We start from the raw sequence: 18,705 nt of genomic DNA, 5'->3' as shown, positions 1-18,705 counted from the left end.
TTAGTAGTGGAGTATAGCACTCTAAAACAATAGTGCCGATCACGCAAGCCCGGACAACCATCCCAGCTCTCTGCCATGTCTCCGCCCAAGCTATGTGTTGTGAGATCCGCTCTTCAATGTAAATTCTCCCCCCTCCCCTCTACCCGCATAGAAACCCCTAGGCCATGTACAAATAGGTTACACGCAATCACATTACGTCCTGTTTTGTCACGTTGACATGGCGCAGTATGGGTGGAGTTTATATGTGCACGAGGTTTCCCAAAATCTTCAATCACGAGACTCTGCGTTGGACCTATTTTCTCCCCTTGTTTACAGCCTCCTGAAAGACGATATATTGACTCAAATCGAACAGGATCTTCCCTCTCTTTCTACATTCCAATCAGACGGCATGTGACAGACAGGTAGACCTGTGCATGAGTCAGGTAAGGCGCGATAACGAGACAGGAAACAAAGGGAGACATTCTACCACTCTGCAAGCAGTTGTTGTCATCGCAAGTATGTAAGTCTTATGCTTGGTTTTGGTCGCTTGTTATTAATAATAATGAGTGTGTATGGTTTTACGCCGCTTTTAGCAATATTCCAGCAATATCGCGGTGGCGGAAACCAGAAATGGGCTTCACACATTGTACCCATGTCGGGAATCGAACCCGGGTCATCGGCGTGACGAGTGAACGCTTTAGCCATGTGGCAACCCCACTGCCCCTAATTCAGAACATGGTCCCCTGATATCACGTAAAGAATTAAATTCAAAAGTATGTTCGGCGCGGCGAACAAACGCTTGAACAAAAAGGCAATGCCTCCCCCCCCCCCCCCCCCCCCCCACCCACACACACACACAATGACCGAGCGCCAGTGGAGCAGCGCATGCCAGCTGTGCAGGATAAACAGTGCCCGTCACATCCTTAGAAAATATAGTTAAAAACCTGCATGTCATTCAGACATTAGTGGGGCGACTTTTTCAGTAGAACAACGTCATTCATGATATCTGATCACATTACCGCTTGTGAACTGCAGTCACGTTCCGAGTCACAACCCACTGCTCACACAGATCCGTGTCGTGGATACAAACATGTACGTACAGAACGTTGTGATGCGACAGAGATACACGACCACGCTACGCTATAACTATCAAACATAGGAACGTTGTGATGCCACAGAGATACACGACCACGCTACGCTATAACTATCAAACATAGGAACGTTGTGATGCCACAGAGATACACGACCACGCTACGCTATAACTATCAAACATAGGAACGTTGTGATGCCACAGAGATACACGACCACGCTACGCTATAACTATCAAACATAGGAACGTTGTGATGCCACAGAGATACACGACCACGCTACGCTATAACTATCAAACATAGGAACGTTGTGATGCCACAGAGATACACGACCACGCTACGCTATAACTATCAAACATAGGAACGTTGTGATGCCACAGAGATACACGACCACGCTACGCTATAACTATCAAACATAAGAACGCTGAGGCAGCACAAACATACCCGACCACGCTCCGATGTACAAATGTCACTTCCTGAACCGATGTTTCAGCACATAATTCATTATAAACACATGAATTAGATTCATTACTGGAGGCTAATTTCTCAATTTCATAGTCAATATCATCTTTAAAGTCTTGATCGAACTGGTCGGAGTCATATGGTCAGTGGGGGTTGTTACATTACGGTCATCATATGTAAGTTTTTCAACTCCGATGTTCTGCTGACGTAGTTTTCTCACAGATTTATAAAACGTATTCACATCAGTATCACAAGTGTTTTTCTAACTCCAAGCAAAATTTCTTTGAATAGGCCTGCTTTGACTGTCTGTGACGACGTCGGAATTCTCGCTTAGCTTGCTTGTATGATGTATAAGAATGGAAATTATCCCCCCTTGGTTTATCCTCGGATAACCATCTCCTCCTTGCAACTCGCAAGTTATAATGGTCTTGGTGTAGTCCATCCTGTTTCCAGTAAGGCTTCAGATGAGCCTTGAAACTACCTACTGGTATAGACTGTCTACTGGCATCAATCATACATTTACTGATCCCTGTATTAAATGATTCAATATCATCACGTGTATCTATTGATAAACAAGTCTCTGCATTGTTTAGTAATGTAACTGACAAATAGGCCAACGTTGGGGGTAGCACTAACATACCCGGATACGCTATGATAGAACCACAATATCCATGCATGCTATTATATAACTAACAAACCTAAGGTCGTTTTGATAGCACTAACATACCCGGATACGTCGCAATCTAACTGACATACCATTCAAAAAGGCGTTAAATGAGATGTGGGCTTCATTCATTGTACCAATGTGGAAAATCGCACCTGGGTCTTACGCGATAACCGCTGGGATTCCCCACTGCTCTGCATGATCAGATATTGTTAGGTGTCACACACATAGCATAGCATGTAGTGAAGGAGCTAAATCTCTGCCGTTGAAAATCATTTCACCTACACCAAAGTGTGTCGGCTTATTTTCAGCTAAGAGTGTACGCAAGCATATGTGGTTATTATGAGATTCCAACCTTGGATAAGGCAGCGGTTCAGCAACTTGGCCAACCATACCTTATTGTTTAATTGGATTTGAATCTGATATACTATAACATACGATCATTATTAACATGCAACATTCAATTCTTTCTAGGATGAAAAACTTCACGCCAGCAACACGAGAGCACGACTGAAGCACAAGGCCGACAGAATGTACAAGCAAAGTTTTATTGACGAGCGTAACAGCCAGGAGTCTCCCATGAACACCATGCAGGATGAGGAGGCCGCAGCCAAGGGGACACAGGACGATCCTCGAGCTGATGACAAGGACCAGACCTACGTCCTCTCACGGCCACTTGGAGATATACCCGCCAGTTCCCCGAGGCAGCACGGCGGTTCCATGGGCTCTGTTGATTCTGTGACGTCAGGAGGAGACCCTGGGACCGACGCTAACATTGACTTGACAGTGAACAAGAAATGGAAAGTGGATGAGAAGCTTCACGAGAAGATGCTTGCTTCTAACAAACCAACAATACTGGTTCCGATAGTAAAGTGGATATGTACATTCCTTCTGGGACTGGCTATCCTCGCGTGTGTTTCAGCAAGCAAGTTGTCGATCATCAGCCTAGCAGCCAAGCTGAATGTTAACACAACGGGAAAGGCAGACAATGTTGCCAGAAGTGAGAGGGTTGAGGCCACCCGTATTTTTATCATGATATCACTCAGCTTGTTGGTGCCATACTGTTTCAATTTTCTAAGAGCTGGGTTCTTTGCTTCCTGCCGGAAGGACATGCCATGGCCAAACGGAAAGTCTATGATAATAGTGAGTATTTGTACATGCTGTTCATGAATAATGAGTGACTGAGTCAACAACACTCCAGTTACCGGATGAATGTTGGTGTGTGTTGGGCAGTCAAACCACGACCGGTGGTTCAAGCCAACACATATAGCCAATTCAGACAAGGCAAAAAGTAGACAGGGCTCACTATTACCCCAACATCGACCCCAACATATTTCTAAGTTCAAAACATGAAAACAGCATTATTTTCTCAGAACGTCCACTTTACAAGATCAACCTTTGCACTGCACCTCTCCTATTCGTGTAGAAAATGTACACCCGGTTGGACAAACATCAATGAAGTAGTTTTCAGGTTATAGGTAGCACAAATATTTAAATAAAAACGTTACTAGGAAAAAAATGAATAATAGCTGTATTTGTTAAGAAAATACAAATATTGAGATCAAACTTGTCTCTACACCTCTCCTATTGGTATAGAAAATGCTCAGGTTTGTAACCAATAAAGACAGAAGTTTTCAAGTTTTCAGGCCGCACAAAGAAATGTCCTTCGAAGGATGGACGGACGGACAGACAGACGGAATTACTTGGTATAACTACATGTATATACCCCCCGCACGGAGATTAAGGCGCCGCGATTCGCTGTGCAGAGTTGCGTCCCTTGGGCACGCCAGAAACCTATGATTGTGGGTTCGAATCCCGGTTCGCCCCGATTATCTTTCTGGGTTTGTCAGCACCATACCCGTGCTCGTGGGTTTCACCGAAGTGGTAAACGTCTGAGACCTGCATCACTTCGGGCTTTCCTCCCACATTAAGCTGACACGCCGTGATATAACTGGAATACTGTTAAAAGCGGCGTTAAACCAAACTCACTCACTCCCTCACTCCAATCAGAAACATGCATCATGAAGCATTGTGACAGGGACAGCTGATCTCACAAGCGCTCAACGTTGACACAATACGTCCACCAGTTACCTTAACACCGGATGATCGCTTCCGGTTTAATTACAATCTCCTTCAATGTCAACCTACATAAAAATCATAAACATAATGTTTTGTCAAATTCCAGTCATAAATGCTCATTATATTCTGTGCTCAAGCTTTTGGGAGGTCTACACACAAAGTAACTTTGAACCTCATGCAGTCATATGACACAAGCATGCCTACTGAATCATTGACAGTTTATCATAAGTGATTGGAAACTGTTTCGAGTTTTCAAACTTTACTGAAATTTGAACCCTGTTTCTCAACTTAACCTAAAACTGAAATTCTCCAAAAGCTATGGTGACCCCGCCCTAGTGATCCTGTACACAGGGATTTACCAAATCCCATTTTTATTTAATCGACTTTGACATAGACCTTCAATAGACACCCAAGCATGATAAGGCTAAAATGCCCCAAACACGGAATGATTATTCCTTTAGTCCTGTGGTGATTCAGGAGCAAAGCAAAAGGGGCCCCCAGTCCATTTTACATCATGAAAACAGGAGGTGGGCAGTTGCTGCTTTATATGTCGGGTCAAACCAGAGCTCCCCAGCTGCCGCAACAATTAGCACTCTTAACCAGATCTTAGTGCCTTCACAGTTGGTATACCTCAATTACTCACTGTGATCTAAACCTTCGGGCGACGGAACGCATACACCCTTGTTTAGTGGATGGTGGCTGAAACCGAAACAAGCAAAAATGGTATATGCAATGCAATTTCCAATTGTATACTTTCTTTTGCCATGCAGCTTATTTGGATATGTATAATTAACACATTCCTATGGTATTTCATAGGTAAGAATGAATGAGTGAATGTTGTTTTAAGGTTAATATTCGAATTATATCTAGGAGGTCTTTGAAAGGCATTTAGAAGTGATTCACATGAGGAAGAGAATATATGGATGTCAACTTCTTTATTATGACGAACACAACGTTTCGGAGTATATGCTTACTCCTTCATCGGATGAATGATGGATTTACCCGATGAAGGAGTAAGCATATACTCCGAAACGTTGTGTTCCTCATAATAAAGAAGTTGACATCCATATTTTCTCTTCCTTATATCTGGGAGGTATGTAATTATTCTATTTTGGTCAGAAAACAGCGGTTGACATTACACGCATTAGACCGACGTAAGTCATTGTTTCTTGAACGGAATATCACAGGGTTAGTATCAGATCAATTCCATTAACTATGTTTCTTCTTTCAGGGAGTTGCTGTTGCAGTGCTGGAGTCATTTGGAGTGTGTTTGTTTGCTTGGAAGATTTTGGTGAACTTTGATGGCTTTGTGGTGATACTTCTCATGAATGCTGTGTTTGTTTTACCATTCATAAGCACCACCGTATTTAACATAAGACAAAGACAAGAACGTCCACAGGGCAATCTGTTGATCCTGGTGTCTCTGGTGGCCGCCTTGCTTCAGGTCACAGGGCTTGGGTTTGTTCTGTACCTTGCTTCAGACAACAAAACTGGTGAATTGTGGCATGTTCTAGTTGCCCTTGCCTGTCTCACTGTAGCCTGGGATCCCCACATACAACAACTGACGGTGACACCGAAACTGGAAACTGAAGTAGAAGATGAAGTCACTGACTATTCAACACCCGACACGACTTCCGGGTATAACACGTATGAGAGACCCGCCCAGTCCAGCAGTTCCACCAACCCTAGCACAATAGAGGATGCAGATGATGATGAAACCAGTGACCAAACGTCTTTTGTTATCCCCAAAAGCCTAAGTACGACATGGAAGATGGCAGTTATTTCCAACTTTGTCAAAGTTGTCGGGGTGCTGATTTTTAGCTATATTTTTTTCTATGTTGATAGCACCAACTACAGCAGTCAAACCCGCTTTTCAGCCCATACTCATCAGGAATTTCTTGAAGCATGGAGCTTTAAGGTGGATAGTGATTTTGACTACTTCCTGATAAACATACTCACAACAATGGTAGGCTATGCCCTTTCATTCTTCGCATGTCAAATTGCCACTCAGAAATGGGCCTTCGCTATCCCTATTTGTTTGACCGGTCCTCTCTTCCTGGTGGTGATGTTGGTGAAAGACTGGTGTACTTTTGTCATGCCATTCTCTCCGGGGGCCTGCGTTGACGTCAACGGACATCTATGGGCTGCGATTGTAGCCCTAGTGTGTTTTTTCCTGGCTCATCTTCTTTCGGCAACAGTACCGATTTTCAGAAGCAGGTCTATCGTCCTCCAGAAGGAGTCATCAGTAAGTATGTTTTTATGGTGTACCTAATGTACCTAATTTCAGTCAGACATGAAGATCAAGATTGTGAGTGAGAGAGTGAGTTTGGTTTAACGCCGCTTTTAGCAATATTCCAGTAATATCACGGAAGGGGACACCAGAAATGGGCTTCACACATTGTACCCATCTCATGAATCGAACCCGGGTCTTCAGTGTGACGAAAAGTGCTTTAACCACTAGGATACCCAACTGCCCCAAAGATCAAGATGTTTTATTTCACTAAAGGCCTCCGGTCCATATACAAAACTAGGGTACAAAGAGGTAATATCCGTGAGTACAACACAGCTGCAGAGATGTGCTGCATACTCTACATCTGTGAGGATAATGTTACAAAGTGGGTGTACACTGTTATTTTACGAAGTGACGTCACGATACTACAAAATACCTGCGCCGAAAAAGCACATCGTGAACAACTAGTGCTAACCTTAAAATTGTTTTTCCATCATTAAGGTTCAACCGAGATTTACATGAATACAAATTTGGTAAACGCAGGCATTTCTTTAGGATATATGCTTCCCTTAAGTCAGTATCAACAGTAAAAACAAGCAGTATGTGAAATCAATCTTCTATATAAGTTTGACGGAAAGGGGCCATGGTGGTACGGACAGTTACATCTGCATGTGCTGAGCACATCTTTTCAAAGTTGCCATAGGTTTGCAAGTTGGTGTTTGTTGTCCCAAGGAAGATGTATGAACTACTGTACACTTCAATAACTAGGATGATCACAAACTAATTACTTTACCGTTTATCTGTTGATTTCATCTTATGGGACGACACAAGTTAAAATATGTCAGAGAGTGAGTATGGTTTTACACCGCTTATAGCGATATTCCAGCAATATCGCGGCGGGGGACACCAGACATGGGCTTCACATACTGTACCAATTTAAGGATTCGAACCCGGGTCTTCGGTGTGACAAGCGAACGCTTTAACCAACACCCGACTGCTCCTTGAATATATCAAATATCACTTTGAAATGATCTTGTTTATTAAGCATACATATGTTTATCATATTTTTATTTCCAGATATTCTGGCTGCCGTCTTACAATGGAGTCTTGCTGGAACAGTGGTTGATGCTAAACATGCAGACAAGACCACCTGACCAGCTGAGACCAGGACCACACAGATCCTCCACCAAGAGTCAAGTGTATATCTGCACCACCATGTACAGAGAGGTGACCTCGTACATATATGTTTAATTCATGAAGTGACTGTTTCATAACTGTCAGTTGAACTTTTGTAAACAAAGCGGAAATATTTCATATCTTTTCGTTTTTTAATTATCATCTTATGCGTATTTGTAATTAATTTGTTTAAAACCGTTCTTGGAGTGACGTCATCAGACACAGAAATTAAAATGGGAACAGATCAAATGATCCACTCAAAAATATCAACAATTGTTCTTGATGTCGTTTTTAAATGTATTGTTTGCAATGTGTGCCTATCTCTCGCCAGAATGAAGTGGAGATGCGACAACTTCTCCAGTCCATCAACAAAATCAACTTGGCACGGGCTAATGATGACAGGTTCTTTGAGTCTCACGTCATCTTCGACGGCGGTATACGGAACAAAAACATCTCTGAGTTTGCCTTACAACTCCTGACCTTGCTGAAGGAAACTCTGGGTAGGAATTTTATATCAATTGTTTTAAATTAATCGTGTGCCTCGTAGATGTATTAACGTATAATCTTGTATATGTGCGAACTACCAATGCTAAGCTAACTGTACTCCCCCGAATCCCCATTGAAGTCCAACTCTTACAGTTAAGCCAACATTGGACGTTGTCCTGTGCATGATCCTGGAGCCTGAACATTTTTCTCGTGATTCTGAGAACCTGAGTTACCCAGCACTACAAAGTATAAAAACAAATTCTTTCTGTCCCTTGCCTCGATGCATGGAGTGTATGCATGTTCATTTGTATCTGGAGTGAGTGAGTGAGTGTTTTCCGTGTGTCTAACCTCACTCCTCCACCCCTTCAGGAATCCTGACAGACAACTGCACGAAGGTGGAGACGCCATACGGAATGAAGTTGAGCTGGAACCTGCCGCAGCCTTCATCCAAAGTCAGACCAATGACGTTTAACATACATCTTAAGGACGGACTGAAGGTAAGCAAAATTACCTGCATCGCAAAATAATATCAACTCACACGTTTTCCTACAACTGATGGGTTACACTGCCAGCCTCCAATGTGTCCAAACATAAAGGATACAGTTGTTGCAGGGACTGTGGAGGCGCTTAGTTGTTACAGCGTTCGCTCGTCAATGGGGAAGGTTAGGGGAATGTTTGGTTAAAACATCTCTAGTGTCTTCCGACGTGATACTACTGGAATATTGCTAAAAGCGGTTTAACCTCAATCAGTCTTGTTGTGATAATGGTTCTCAAGTTCCCACATTCAGGTATGCTAACTATGCCAGCCCCATACCTTGATTGGTACAAATGTTCGTTTCATGTACAAAGACATTTCTTTCTTTTAAATATTTGAGTGATGGTGGTGTCAAGGGACATAAACAGCAGGTAGGTTTTACGATTAAAACCATCAGTGTAGTTTAATATTTAAAAGCCTTGTTTTGCTATGCTTGTTTGCTGTGTCTGCCATAGCTGTGGTATTTATTTTTGAAGCATTTGTAGGTTAACTTGGTCGACTAATTACAAATTTTTCGTGATCCATTCAGATAATGTTTATCACTGTTTCGTCCTCTGGAATCTATTTCGGCCGATAACCGATACTATTTATTCTTGGCGTTGACAAGAAAAAACCAAAAACTTCTTATTGCAATATTTGATGTTTCTTTTATTTTTATATTCCGGGAATTTGGTCCTATGTTATTGCTGCTACTTTGCAGGTTCGAAATAAGAAACGATGGAGTCAAATCATGTACATGTCCTACGTGATCGACTTCCTGATGACGTGTAAGTAGCTAACATCAGATGAGTCATAATAGGCAAGTCATACTCCTCTTGCTTGTCGTAAGACGCGACGATGCTTTTATTAAGAGGTGACTCAGGGACCGTCCATTTTACATTCTGGGGTGTGTGTGGAGGGGATATTGTATCGAGATTAGGTATTTAATACCATGTATTTTTTGTGGCATTCAATTTCTTTTTTGTTCGACAGTCTGAAGAATTATTAATTTTGTCAAGATCTTTCGGGGACGATTTATATTTTTCGATAATCAAAATCCCAGGTTTCCCACCCTCCAGAATATCAAATGGTCTGCCCCTAACGGTATCAGGTGGTCAGGCTCGCTGATTTGGGTGATGCATGTCATCGTATCCGAATTGCGTAGATCGATGATGTTAATCACTGGATTGTCTAGTCCAGACTCGATTGTTTACAAAACGCCGTTATATAGCTGAAATAGTGCTGAGTGTGGCGATGAAAAACAAACAAACAATAACATTGTATTAGAAGGACTCATCAGAAATTCGCATTAATAAATATAATACGGAAGTTTCGCCCGTGAGGATCCAGGTTAGAACTGGTCTTCAGCAACCAGTGCATGTTGTGAGAGGCGATTGACGAGATCAGGTGGTTAGGCTCTCGATCGATACTCATGATGTCAATCATTGGATTGTGCCGTCATGCAGCTTGAATGTTGCTGAGTGTGGCGCTTTCAAGAAATCAAAACCAGAGATGTTTCCCTTGCAGCAAAATCCTTCGAAGTGTGCATGTTTCATTGCATTATAGGTCATGATGGGAAGGAGCTGATGGTGTATGGCAGACTTGTGGTTGTCCATTTGGAAATATGAAATATTGTTGTACAATACTATACTGTTATTGATTTCGGACATTTTTAAACTATGTTCACTTAGACTTATGAGGTAATCGTAAGCTATTATTAGAACCTCACTGTTGCCGTATAAGCCGACTAAACCGATTATTGCAGCCTTTGAAATTCGCGCTTGTCCGCTAGCCCGATGCTAATAAATTGTGTAGCGGAAAAACCCCAATGATGGTAGTCCTCGTTAACTAGTAGCATTTTAGGGCAACAATTTATTAACCATATTTAAATGATTCAATTATTTTACAAATTGAAATTGAATTAAACTGACAGAAAATATAACCATAGCAAACATTTCGTCTTTTTCCTGCAATTAGCGACACACTCTGAGGACTGGTGAAAGTTTACAATAGTTCTCTGGACAAGACTTAAATAAGACGAATTTATAAGGATGGTATCAATTCACGAACGAAATGAATAGTAAAAGAAAAACGATGTTCATTGGAAAGTGTTTTCAGAGGCCAGTTTTGCTTTACCTTTGCTTTATGTCATCAGCGAATGATGAAGACTGCTACATCCTGACTACTGATGCGGACGTCAGATTTACTCCTGACTCGGTTGAAGCCCTCCTTGACCTCATGACACGTGACCGCTCAGTTGGCGCTGTGTGCGCACGCACCCACCCTATGGGAAGTGGACCTATTGTATGGTATCAAGTGTTCGAGTATGCTGTTGGCCACTGGTTCCAAAAGGTTGGTCCTGTCCACTTGTTACATTCTTAACAGTGGAATACACACTGACAAGCTGACACCTACGTGGATTTAAATTGACCAAGACGAGCATGATTTACACAGCACCATCATTGCAATCAAATTAACTTTTGAATTCATGCTCATGGTTCTATGTTTCGATACCTCGAGGAGTCGGTTACGATCAAATTAACTTCAAAATACATGACCATGGTACTATGCTGCCATACCTCGATTGAGTGAGTAAGTTGGGTTTAACGCCGCTTTTAACAGTATTCCAGTTATATTATGGCGTGTCAGCCTGATGTGGAAAACCCGAAGAGACGTTTACGACTTCGGTGAACCCACGACCACGGGTATGGTGCTGACAAACCTAGAAACATAATTGGAGGAGAACCGGGATTCGAAACCTCAGTCATAGGTTTCTGGCGTGCCCAAGGGACGCAACTCTGCACAGCGAATCGCGGCGCCTTAGACGACTGGGCCACCCGTGACTTCACAATGCATGTCTCTAGGAGAGGCATCATATCAAATTAACTTCATAAATCAAGATTCATGACCATTGTTCTCCCCTGAAATTGAAAATATCCTAGTTCAACATGGATACATTCCCACACATCTTATATAACGGTTTCATAGATCTTTTGAAATGAGCCTTCTCATGTTCTTCCTTTATTTCCAGGCAGCAGAACATGTTCTGGGGTCGGTGCTCTGTGCTCCAGGGTGTTTCAGTGTGTACCGCTGTGTCGCCCTCAAGGAGATCCTCACAGTATACTCCACCAATGTGGAACATGCGTTTGACTTCCTGACAAAGGACATGGGAGAGGATCGCTGGCTGTGTACACTCATGGTGAGCAGTGCGTTGTGTTGAATGTAGGACAAGTGCATGACATGGGAGAGGACCGCTGGCTGTGTACACTCATGGTGAGCAGTGCGTTGTGTTGAATGTAGGACAAGTGCATGACATGGGAGAGGATCGCTGGCTGTGTACACTCATGGTGAGCAGTGCGTTGTGTTGAATGTAGGACAAGTGCATGACATGGGAGAGGATCGCTGGCTGTGTACACTCATGGTGAGCAGTGCGTTGTGTTGAATGTAGGACAAGTGCATGACATGGGAGAGGACCGCTGGCTGTGTACACTCATGGTGAGCAGTGCGTTGTGTTGAATGTAGGACAAGTGCATGACATGGGAGAGGATCGCTGGCTGTGTACACTCATGGTGAGCAGTGCGTTGTGTTGAATGTAGGACAAGTGCATGACATGGGAGAGGACCGCTGGCTGTGTACACTCATGGTGAGCAGTGCGTTGTGTTGAATGTAGGACCAAATGCATGACATGGGAGAGGACCGCTGGCTGTGTACACTCATGGTGAGCAGTGCGTTGTGTTGACTGTCTCTGAGCCTTGTTAGCCTCTTTGGAACACTTATCAACTTAATGTTGAAGAAAATGACCTGCGAGATGCAAGTTGAACCTGTTGTTGTTATTGTTAATGTTAATTTACTGCTTCTCACAACATATCATATATACCTCTCATTAAGTGGTTGTAGTCATCCAAGGTTTGTCTCAGAATCTAGTTCTTAACATCGTCAAACTGTAACAAACCAGAAGTTGTTATCCATAATACACTCAGTTTATGAAAGCATTGGCAAGCTCACCATAATAGTTTCAGTTGTGAGATTACGACAGGAAACATTACTGAAATATAAAAAGGCCTCTGTACCTAAAAGAAATGTTGATTTTCCTTTCTAAAATATAATGTGTTGTTGAACCAAGAAAATCAGAGACCGAAACTTTATCTCCTAAAATTACTATTTTGTTTAACCTATAAAATAGTGTTCTATCTATACTTTGTTTCATATTAATATTTATCAACATATTCTCAAAGAGAACCTTCCTTTTTTCAGGTTCAGAGCGGTTGGAGAATTGAGTACTGCGCAGCCGCTGAGAACTCCACACACTGCCCCAGTGAGTTTGAGGAGTTCTACAAACAGAGGCGACGTTGGGTGGCCTCCACCATTGCCAACCTCATGCTCCTGATCAAACAGTGGCAGATCATCCGACTGTTCAACTACCGAGTGTCACTGCTGTTCATTGTCTACCAGGGGGCGCTGCTCTTCTCCACTCTGATTGGTCCGAGCACGGTAATCTTGATTGTTTCAGGTAAATAAAAGCGACAAAACCTTTCCATATTCTTATTATATGGTCTGCCAAAAGCAGAGTAGATTGTACGATTCCGACTATATCATGAGCTTGTGTTTAGGAATCACTATCAAACAGTGATGATACCAGGTGTTCGCGAAGAGGTGGGCGTAACCTGCCCCACGGGTGGCACCCGTCACAAACACATGCACAGGCAAGTCAAATGTTGACTTGAAAAAAACCCACAGGAACATATGGTACATGTGAAAATAGGCAATTGCATTCGACATCGTGTTTGTCACTGATGCTTCTAATATGGAAATGTCTGCCACAAGGGATTAGAAAGATTTACTGGTGCCTTGAATGTTGCAACAACTTCTGAGCAAGAGTCGTGTGACGCTCTTTGAAATCGTGGTATAAAGAGTATGCTCCATCGTATCACAAAATTGTTAAATGTAAACAACAATGGCTGGAGCTGCTGGAATATGAAGGGAAAGTTGACCATTGGAAAGTTGAAGTTATCCCTCTTGTCATACAGTCTTGTGGAGAGTGTTGTGTCACTCTGGATCTGTATACACAGATTGAAATAATAAACAGATGAGGCGGTCCTTCTGGTCGCCCTTATTTCTAGTTCAGTGGGTAAATCAGAGGAAGTTAATTGGCTATTTGATGGTTAATGAACGATATCAGATCATCGATAAACCTGAAGATTAAGTTAAACTTCTTGGCCCAGTTGCCTGAATTTGACCCACAGAAACGGAGGCGGGGGGTCTCTTTACCATGCCAATTGTTCTCATGTCTACGTTTCGAAGAAATGCTAAATTGGTAAACTAATCCATCATGGAGGTTAATCAGTTGAAGTAAATTGGCTATTTGATGGTTATTGCCGGATCATACTTGAAGCTAAAGTTGAACTTCTTTGAAAATAACCATTTCTTGATTTTCCAGTCCGTAGGGAAATTCCTATTCATATGTGTAAATATCAACAAGAAGGGTAGCCTAATTATTGTCCATTGCCTAAATGTCTTACCCACAAATTTTACATTGATGCTATAGATGAGGAAGTCCAGCATCTCCCATATTGTTTACTCAGTAAACTTCAAATGGCATTTGCTTTCATTTTTGACAAATTGCCCTGAACCATTGCAGATAGCTACATTACTGCCTCTGTGGTCATCACGTTTTGTAACAAAAGCCCCATGGGTCAAGGAAATGACTTTTTCTTTAAGTTTGTCATGTGGAATAGTGATGTACTAAGTTGGAAAATCAAATGTTTTGACAGAATGGAACCTGGTTCTTTTCTGAGATTGCAAAAAGTCAAGTCCTTTGAGTTTTTGAGAATCCACATGATATTCCACTTGTCTCAAATACTTTCTGTGAATATAAAGAAAGTCCTTCCTTGAAGGTGTTAAGGATGATGGTTAGTCTTTGAGACAGGGATATGGTGGTACATTTACGGGACCTAGCAATATATCTCTTTTTGTACGGATTTTTATGGAGCTTTGGAATCCAGTACAAACGTACAGTAACATGTATGGTCGTCATCAATGTAATGAAAGGATTGTAAGACTCGTCTCACATCTGCTGTTTAATGACTTTATTTAATTAATAATTGATACTGGTGTCTATAGATGTTGTCAATCGTTTACCTTTTTGTGGCAACCAGGATTGAGTATCGACGTCAACATCAAGACATGCTTGAAGTAACTGCCTCGCGAAATAATTTTGTATTCACTTGAAAATTGGATTTGACCAAACATTTACAAAATGTTATCAAAGCGTTACAAGGCTGACAACGATCGCCGAAACACTGAAAACCTGAGTCCCAAAACACAACCATGATATCAGTTTCAAATACATCACTATTTCTTGTTTGTTTCACTTGTAGCCATCATCAAGCATAGGGGGATGTTTTCCTTTGCTCAACAGTTTATGAACAATGATGAAAGTATTGTTGTTGAATATTCAGATTTTAAATACAAACAGCCACATTGTGTAATTAATGCATTGTCATGAACAAAATGCGATTTAGAAAGTGGTCAGAAGTAACAAATGTTATATTTGGGATAACACCTTCTTAGTAAAGTACAGATTCTGGTACTTTTGGGGGTTGAGGAAGTATCTGTGGCTGGGTGGGTGAGTGGGTTAGATCGCCGTCTTTGTGTGCTGGCAATTAGGTGCCTCAGTCTGGCAGTGTGGGTTCGAATATCGGACGGGGCTCAACCCAAAAAAATACGAGAATCTGTGCTGTACTAAGAATGTGTTACCCCAAATATAACATTTGTTAATGCCTTGTTGGTGATGTTGTGTTTCCAGGTGGTTTGACATTTGCCTGGGAGGTGGACTCCGTGGGTGTCAGTCGTCATACAGCTGCTGATATGTTGGTGATGTTGTGTTTCCAGGTGGTTTGACATTTGCCTGGGAGGTGGACTACGTGGGTGTCAGTCGTCATACAGCTGCTGATATGTTGGTGATGTTGTGTTTCCAGGTGGTTTGACATTTGCCTGGGAGGTGGACTACGTGGGTGTCAGTCGTCATACAGCTGCTGATATGTTGGTGATGTTGTGTTCCAGGTGGTTTGACATTTGCCTGGGAGGTGGACTCCGTGGGTGTCAGTCGTCATACAGCTGCTGATATGTTGGTGATGTTGTGTTTCCAGGTGGTTTGACATTTGCCTGGGAGGTGGACTCCGTGGGGGTCAGTCGTCATACAGCTGCTGATATGTTGGTGATGTTGTGTTCCAGGTGGTTTGACATTTGCCTGGGAGGTGGACTCCGTGGGTGTCAGTCGTCATACAGCTGCTGATATGTTGGTGATGTTGTGTTCCAGGTGGTTTGACATTTGCCTGGGAGGTGGACTCCGTGGGTGTCAGTCGTCATACAGCTGCTGATATGTTGGTGATGTTGTGTTTCCAGGTGGTTTGACATTTGCCTGGGAGGTGGACTCCGTGGGTGTCAGTCGTCATACAGCTGCTGATATGTTGGTGATGTTGTGTTTCCAGGTGGTTTGACATTTGCCTGGGAGGTGGACTCCGTGGGTGTCAGTCGTCATACAGCTGCTGATATGTTGGTGATGTTGTGTTTCCAGGTGGTTTGACATTTGCCTGGGAGGTGGACTCCGTGGGTGTCAGTCGTCATACAGCTGCTGATATGTTGGTGATGTTGTGTTCCAGGTGGTTTGACATTTGCCTGGGAGGTGGACTCCGTGGGTGTCAGTCGTCATACAGCTGCTGATATGTTGGTGATGTTGTGTTTCCAGGTGGTTTGACATTTGCCTGGGAGGTGGACTCCGTGGGTGTCAGTCGTCATACAGCTGCTGATATGTTGGTGATGTTGTGTTCCAGGTGGTTTGACATTTGCCTGGGAGGTGGACTCCGTGGTGTCGGTGGTCATACAGCTGCTGATATGTGTCAGCTTTGCCCTCATCTGTCTCTACACATCAGACAAGACACAGATGCTGGTACACCACTGTCCTATTTGTCAGATTAGTCGGAACCGAAACAAAGAGGAATAATGTACTTCATTGTTGGATCTTGATGCTTTCGTGTTCTTATTTAAACAATATATTTTAGGGCCAAAGAAACAATATTTAGAAGATAAAAACACAATTATAAATGAAGTATAAAGATATTTTTTAGTTGACCTTAATTCCGATCTACATGTAATTAGCATACAGTCTACCATGAGTTGAAAATTACTGAGGTATCAAATCACAATAACCACCTCTCAGTGAAACATCAGATGTGATGACAATATCACCGTTAAATATAATATTAATGGAAAACACTTCTTTGTCAGTCATTGTCGGTAGGTATTTGTGAATGATGAAATGTACAATTATATACATGTCTTATAAAATGCAGATTTACCCTAACTACAATATTCAAAGAAAGTGTGGGGTGGTCGGGTAGCCTACTGGTTAAAGCGTCCCCTCGTCACGCCGAAGACCCGGTTTCTATTCTTGACATGGGTACAATGTATGAAGCCCATTTCTGGGTCCCCCGCCGTGATATTGCTGGAATATTGCTAAAAGTGGCGTAAAACCATGTTCACTCACTCACTCAGAGTATGTGTGTTTATACACTTTCTGCAGAACATAGGATAGATATGGACTGAGAGACATTTTAAGTTGTGGGACAAAAAGAGCTTACTGTAGCCGACTGTGACTACGTATTGTCTGCGTCACAATGATCAGTGAGACGTCATAATTATGACGTGCGGTGTAGAACTAAAACTTATCTACTTTTCTTTAAGGGTGCCCACGACATGCTTGCTGACAAAATAGCTTACACTGTCTACGCCTGCCATATATGAGAGTATGGCATATCGATGTAAAACAATGCGCAGGCACATGCAGCGCATTTCATTGTATAGAGATTATTGTCCGTGATTCCTGAATTCCCACTCAAAATAGGGGCACGGGTGGCCCAGTCGTCTAAGGCGCCGAGATTCGCTGTGCAGAGTTGCGTCCCTTGGGCACGTCAGAAACCTATGCTTGTGGGTTCGAATCCCGGTTCGCCCCGATTACTGTAAACAGGATTTTTTTTGCGACCTTTTTATTATTGCGAGTTTTGCGAACGAGACTCAATCGCAAAAATTAAAAACGCAAAAATAAGTATAAATAATACATACATACTTTATTCATTGCAACACGTCATCAAATGTAGAAATCATCAACCAGAACCACAAGTTACTCAATAAGTTAAAAACACAAATGAATGCAAAATGGTCACACATTACATCACAAATGACAGTGTAAACAGACCAATTAGTGTCTTCTTATATAGTTTGCATTCAAACTCAGTCATGACACTGAGTTGAGTCAATTATCGTATTTGATAATTGGTCGCAATCCCTTCAGGTTTGGAGAGAATCTGTCTTTTGTTTGGTAATCTAGGGGTCATCTCAACACGGCAACTCGCGAAAATATCTCGTCGCAGTATTGTCTTTGGTGTGGTATTCGCAGTATTTTAACGGCGCAGAAATAAAGCTGTTTACAGGATGTTTTTAGGTTTGTCAGCACCATACCCGTGCTCGTGGTTTTCACCGAAGTGGTAAATGTCTGAGACCTGCATCACTTCGGGCTTTCCTCCCACATTAAGCTGACACGCCGCGATATAACTTGAATACTGTTGAAAGCGATGTTAAACCCAACTCGCTCACTCACTCACCATTCAAAACAGTTAACTAAATCCGTGAGCCTTCATTCAGTATTTTCGCTAACCCCAAGCGTTCAGTGTTTACAATTTAGAACGCGGCTACCTGTAGATTTGAAACCTCAATGTAGTGTAGTTAACCTAGCTTTAAACTGAAGACATTATACGTGTATCCTCTAGATCATTCTCTGAAAGGTTCGTACATTGCAGGCGGCGAAGCTGCTGACGTTCTTCTACGCGATAGTCATGACGGCTGTAACTGTTGGGACGGCGGAACAGATTGTGGATGACTTGGACAGGTCCGAGAACAACCCCGACACCAACGGCAGCACGACCATCAATCCTGTCAGACCATCAGGTCAGAATTTCCGACACATGTTTTG

The 18,705-nt window shown here is 42.5% G+C and overlaps 1 protein-coding gene across 6 annotated transcripts in view; it reads left to right on the top strand.

Moving 5' to 3' along the window:
* Positions 1-217: 217 nt before the first annotated feature.
* Positions 218-18,705, top strand: part of LOC139461230 (chitin synthase chs-2-like) — a 37,509-nt gene continuing 19,021 nt past the window's right edge. For 3 of the 6 annotated variants that reach the window (XM_071242869.1, XM_071242868.1, XM_071242864.1), the window contains exons 1-12: positions 218-422; positions 2,668-3,336; positions 5,504-6,517; positions 7,580-7,729; positions 8,010-8,178; positions 8,534-8,661; positions 9,400-9,466; positions 10,834-11,030; positions 11,710-11,877; positions 12,933-13,188; positions 16,511-16,626; positions 18,533-18,680. In XM_071242869.1, the coding sequence (XP_071098970.1) occupies positions 414-422; positions 2,668-3,336; positions 5,504-6,517; positions 7,580-7,729; positions 8,010-8,178; positions 8,534-8,661; positions 9,400-9,466; positions 10,834-11,030; positions 11,710-11,877; positions 12,933-13,188; positions 16,511-16,626; positions 18,533-18,680 (3,091 nt within the window). In that variant the 5' untranslated portion in view covers positions 218-413. Of the gene's footprint in view, positions 500-2,446; positions 2,513-2,667; positions 3,337-5,503; positions 6,518-7,579; positions 7,730-8,009; positions 8,179-8,533; positions 8,662-9,399; positions 9,467-10,833; positions 11,031-11,709; positions 11,878-12,932; positions 13,189-16,510; positions 16,627-18,532; positions 18,681-18,705 lie in introns of those variants that run through there. The other 3 variants (XM_071242866.1, XM_071242865.1, XM_071242867.1) reach the window with 3 other exon arrangements.

The sequence above is a fragment of the Haliotis cracherodii genome, unplaced genomic scaffold, assembly GCF_022045235.1.
Source record: "Haliotis cracherodii isolate W230 unplaced genomic scaffold, xgHalCrac1.p SCAF_14, whole genome shotgun sequence".
NCBI lineage: Eukaryota > Metazoa > Mollusca > Gastropoda > Lepetellida > Haliotidae > Haliotis > Haliotis cracherodii.
Note: the sequence above shows the minus strand (reverse complement) of the source record. Positions and strands in the feature narration are given on the sequence as shown.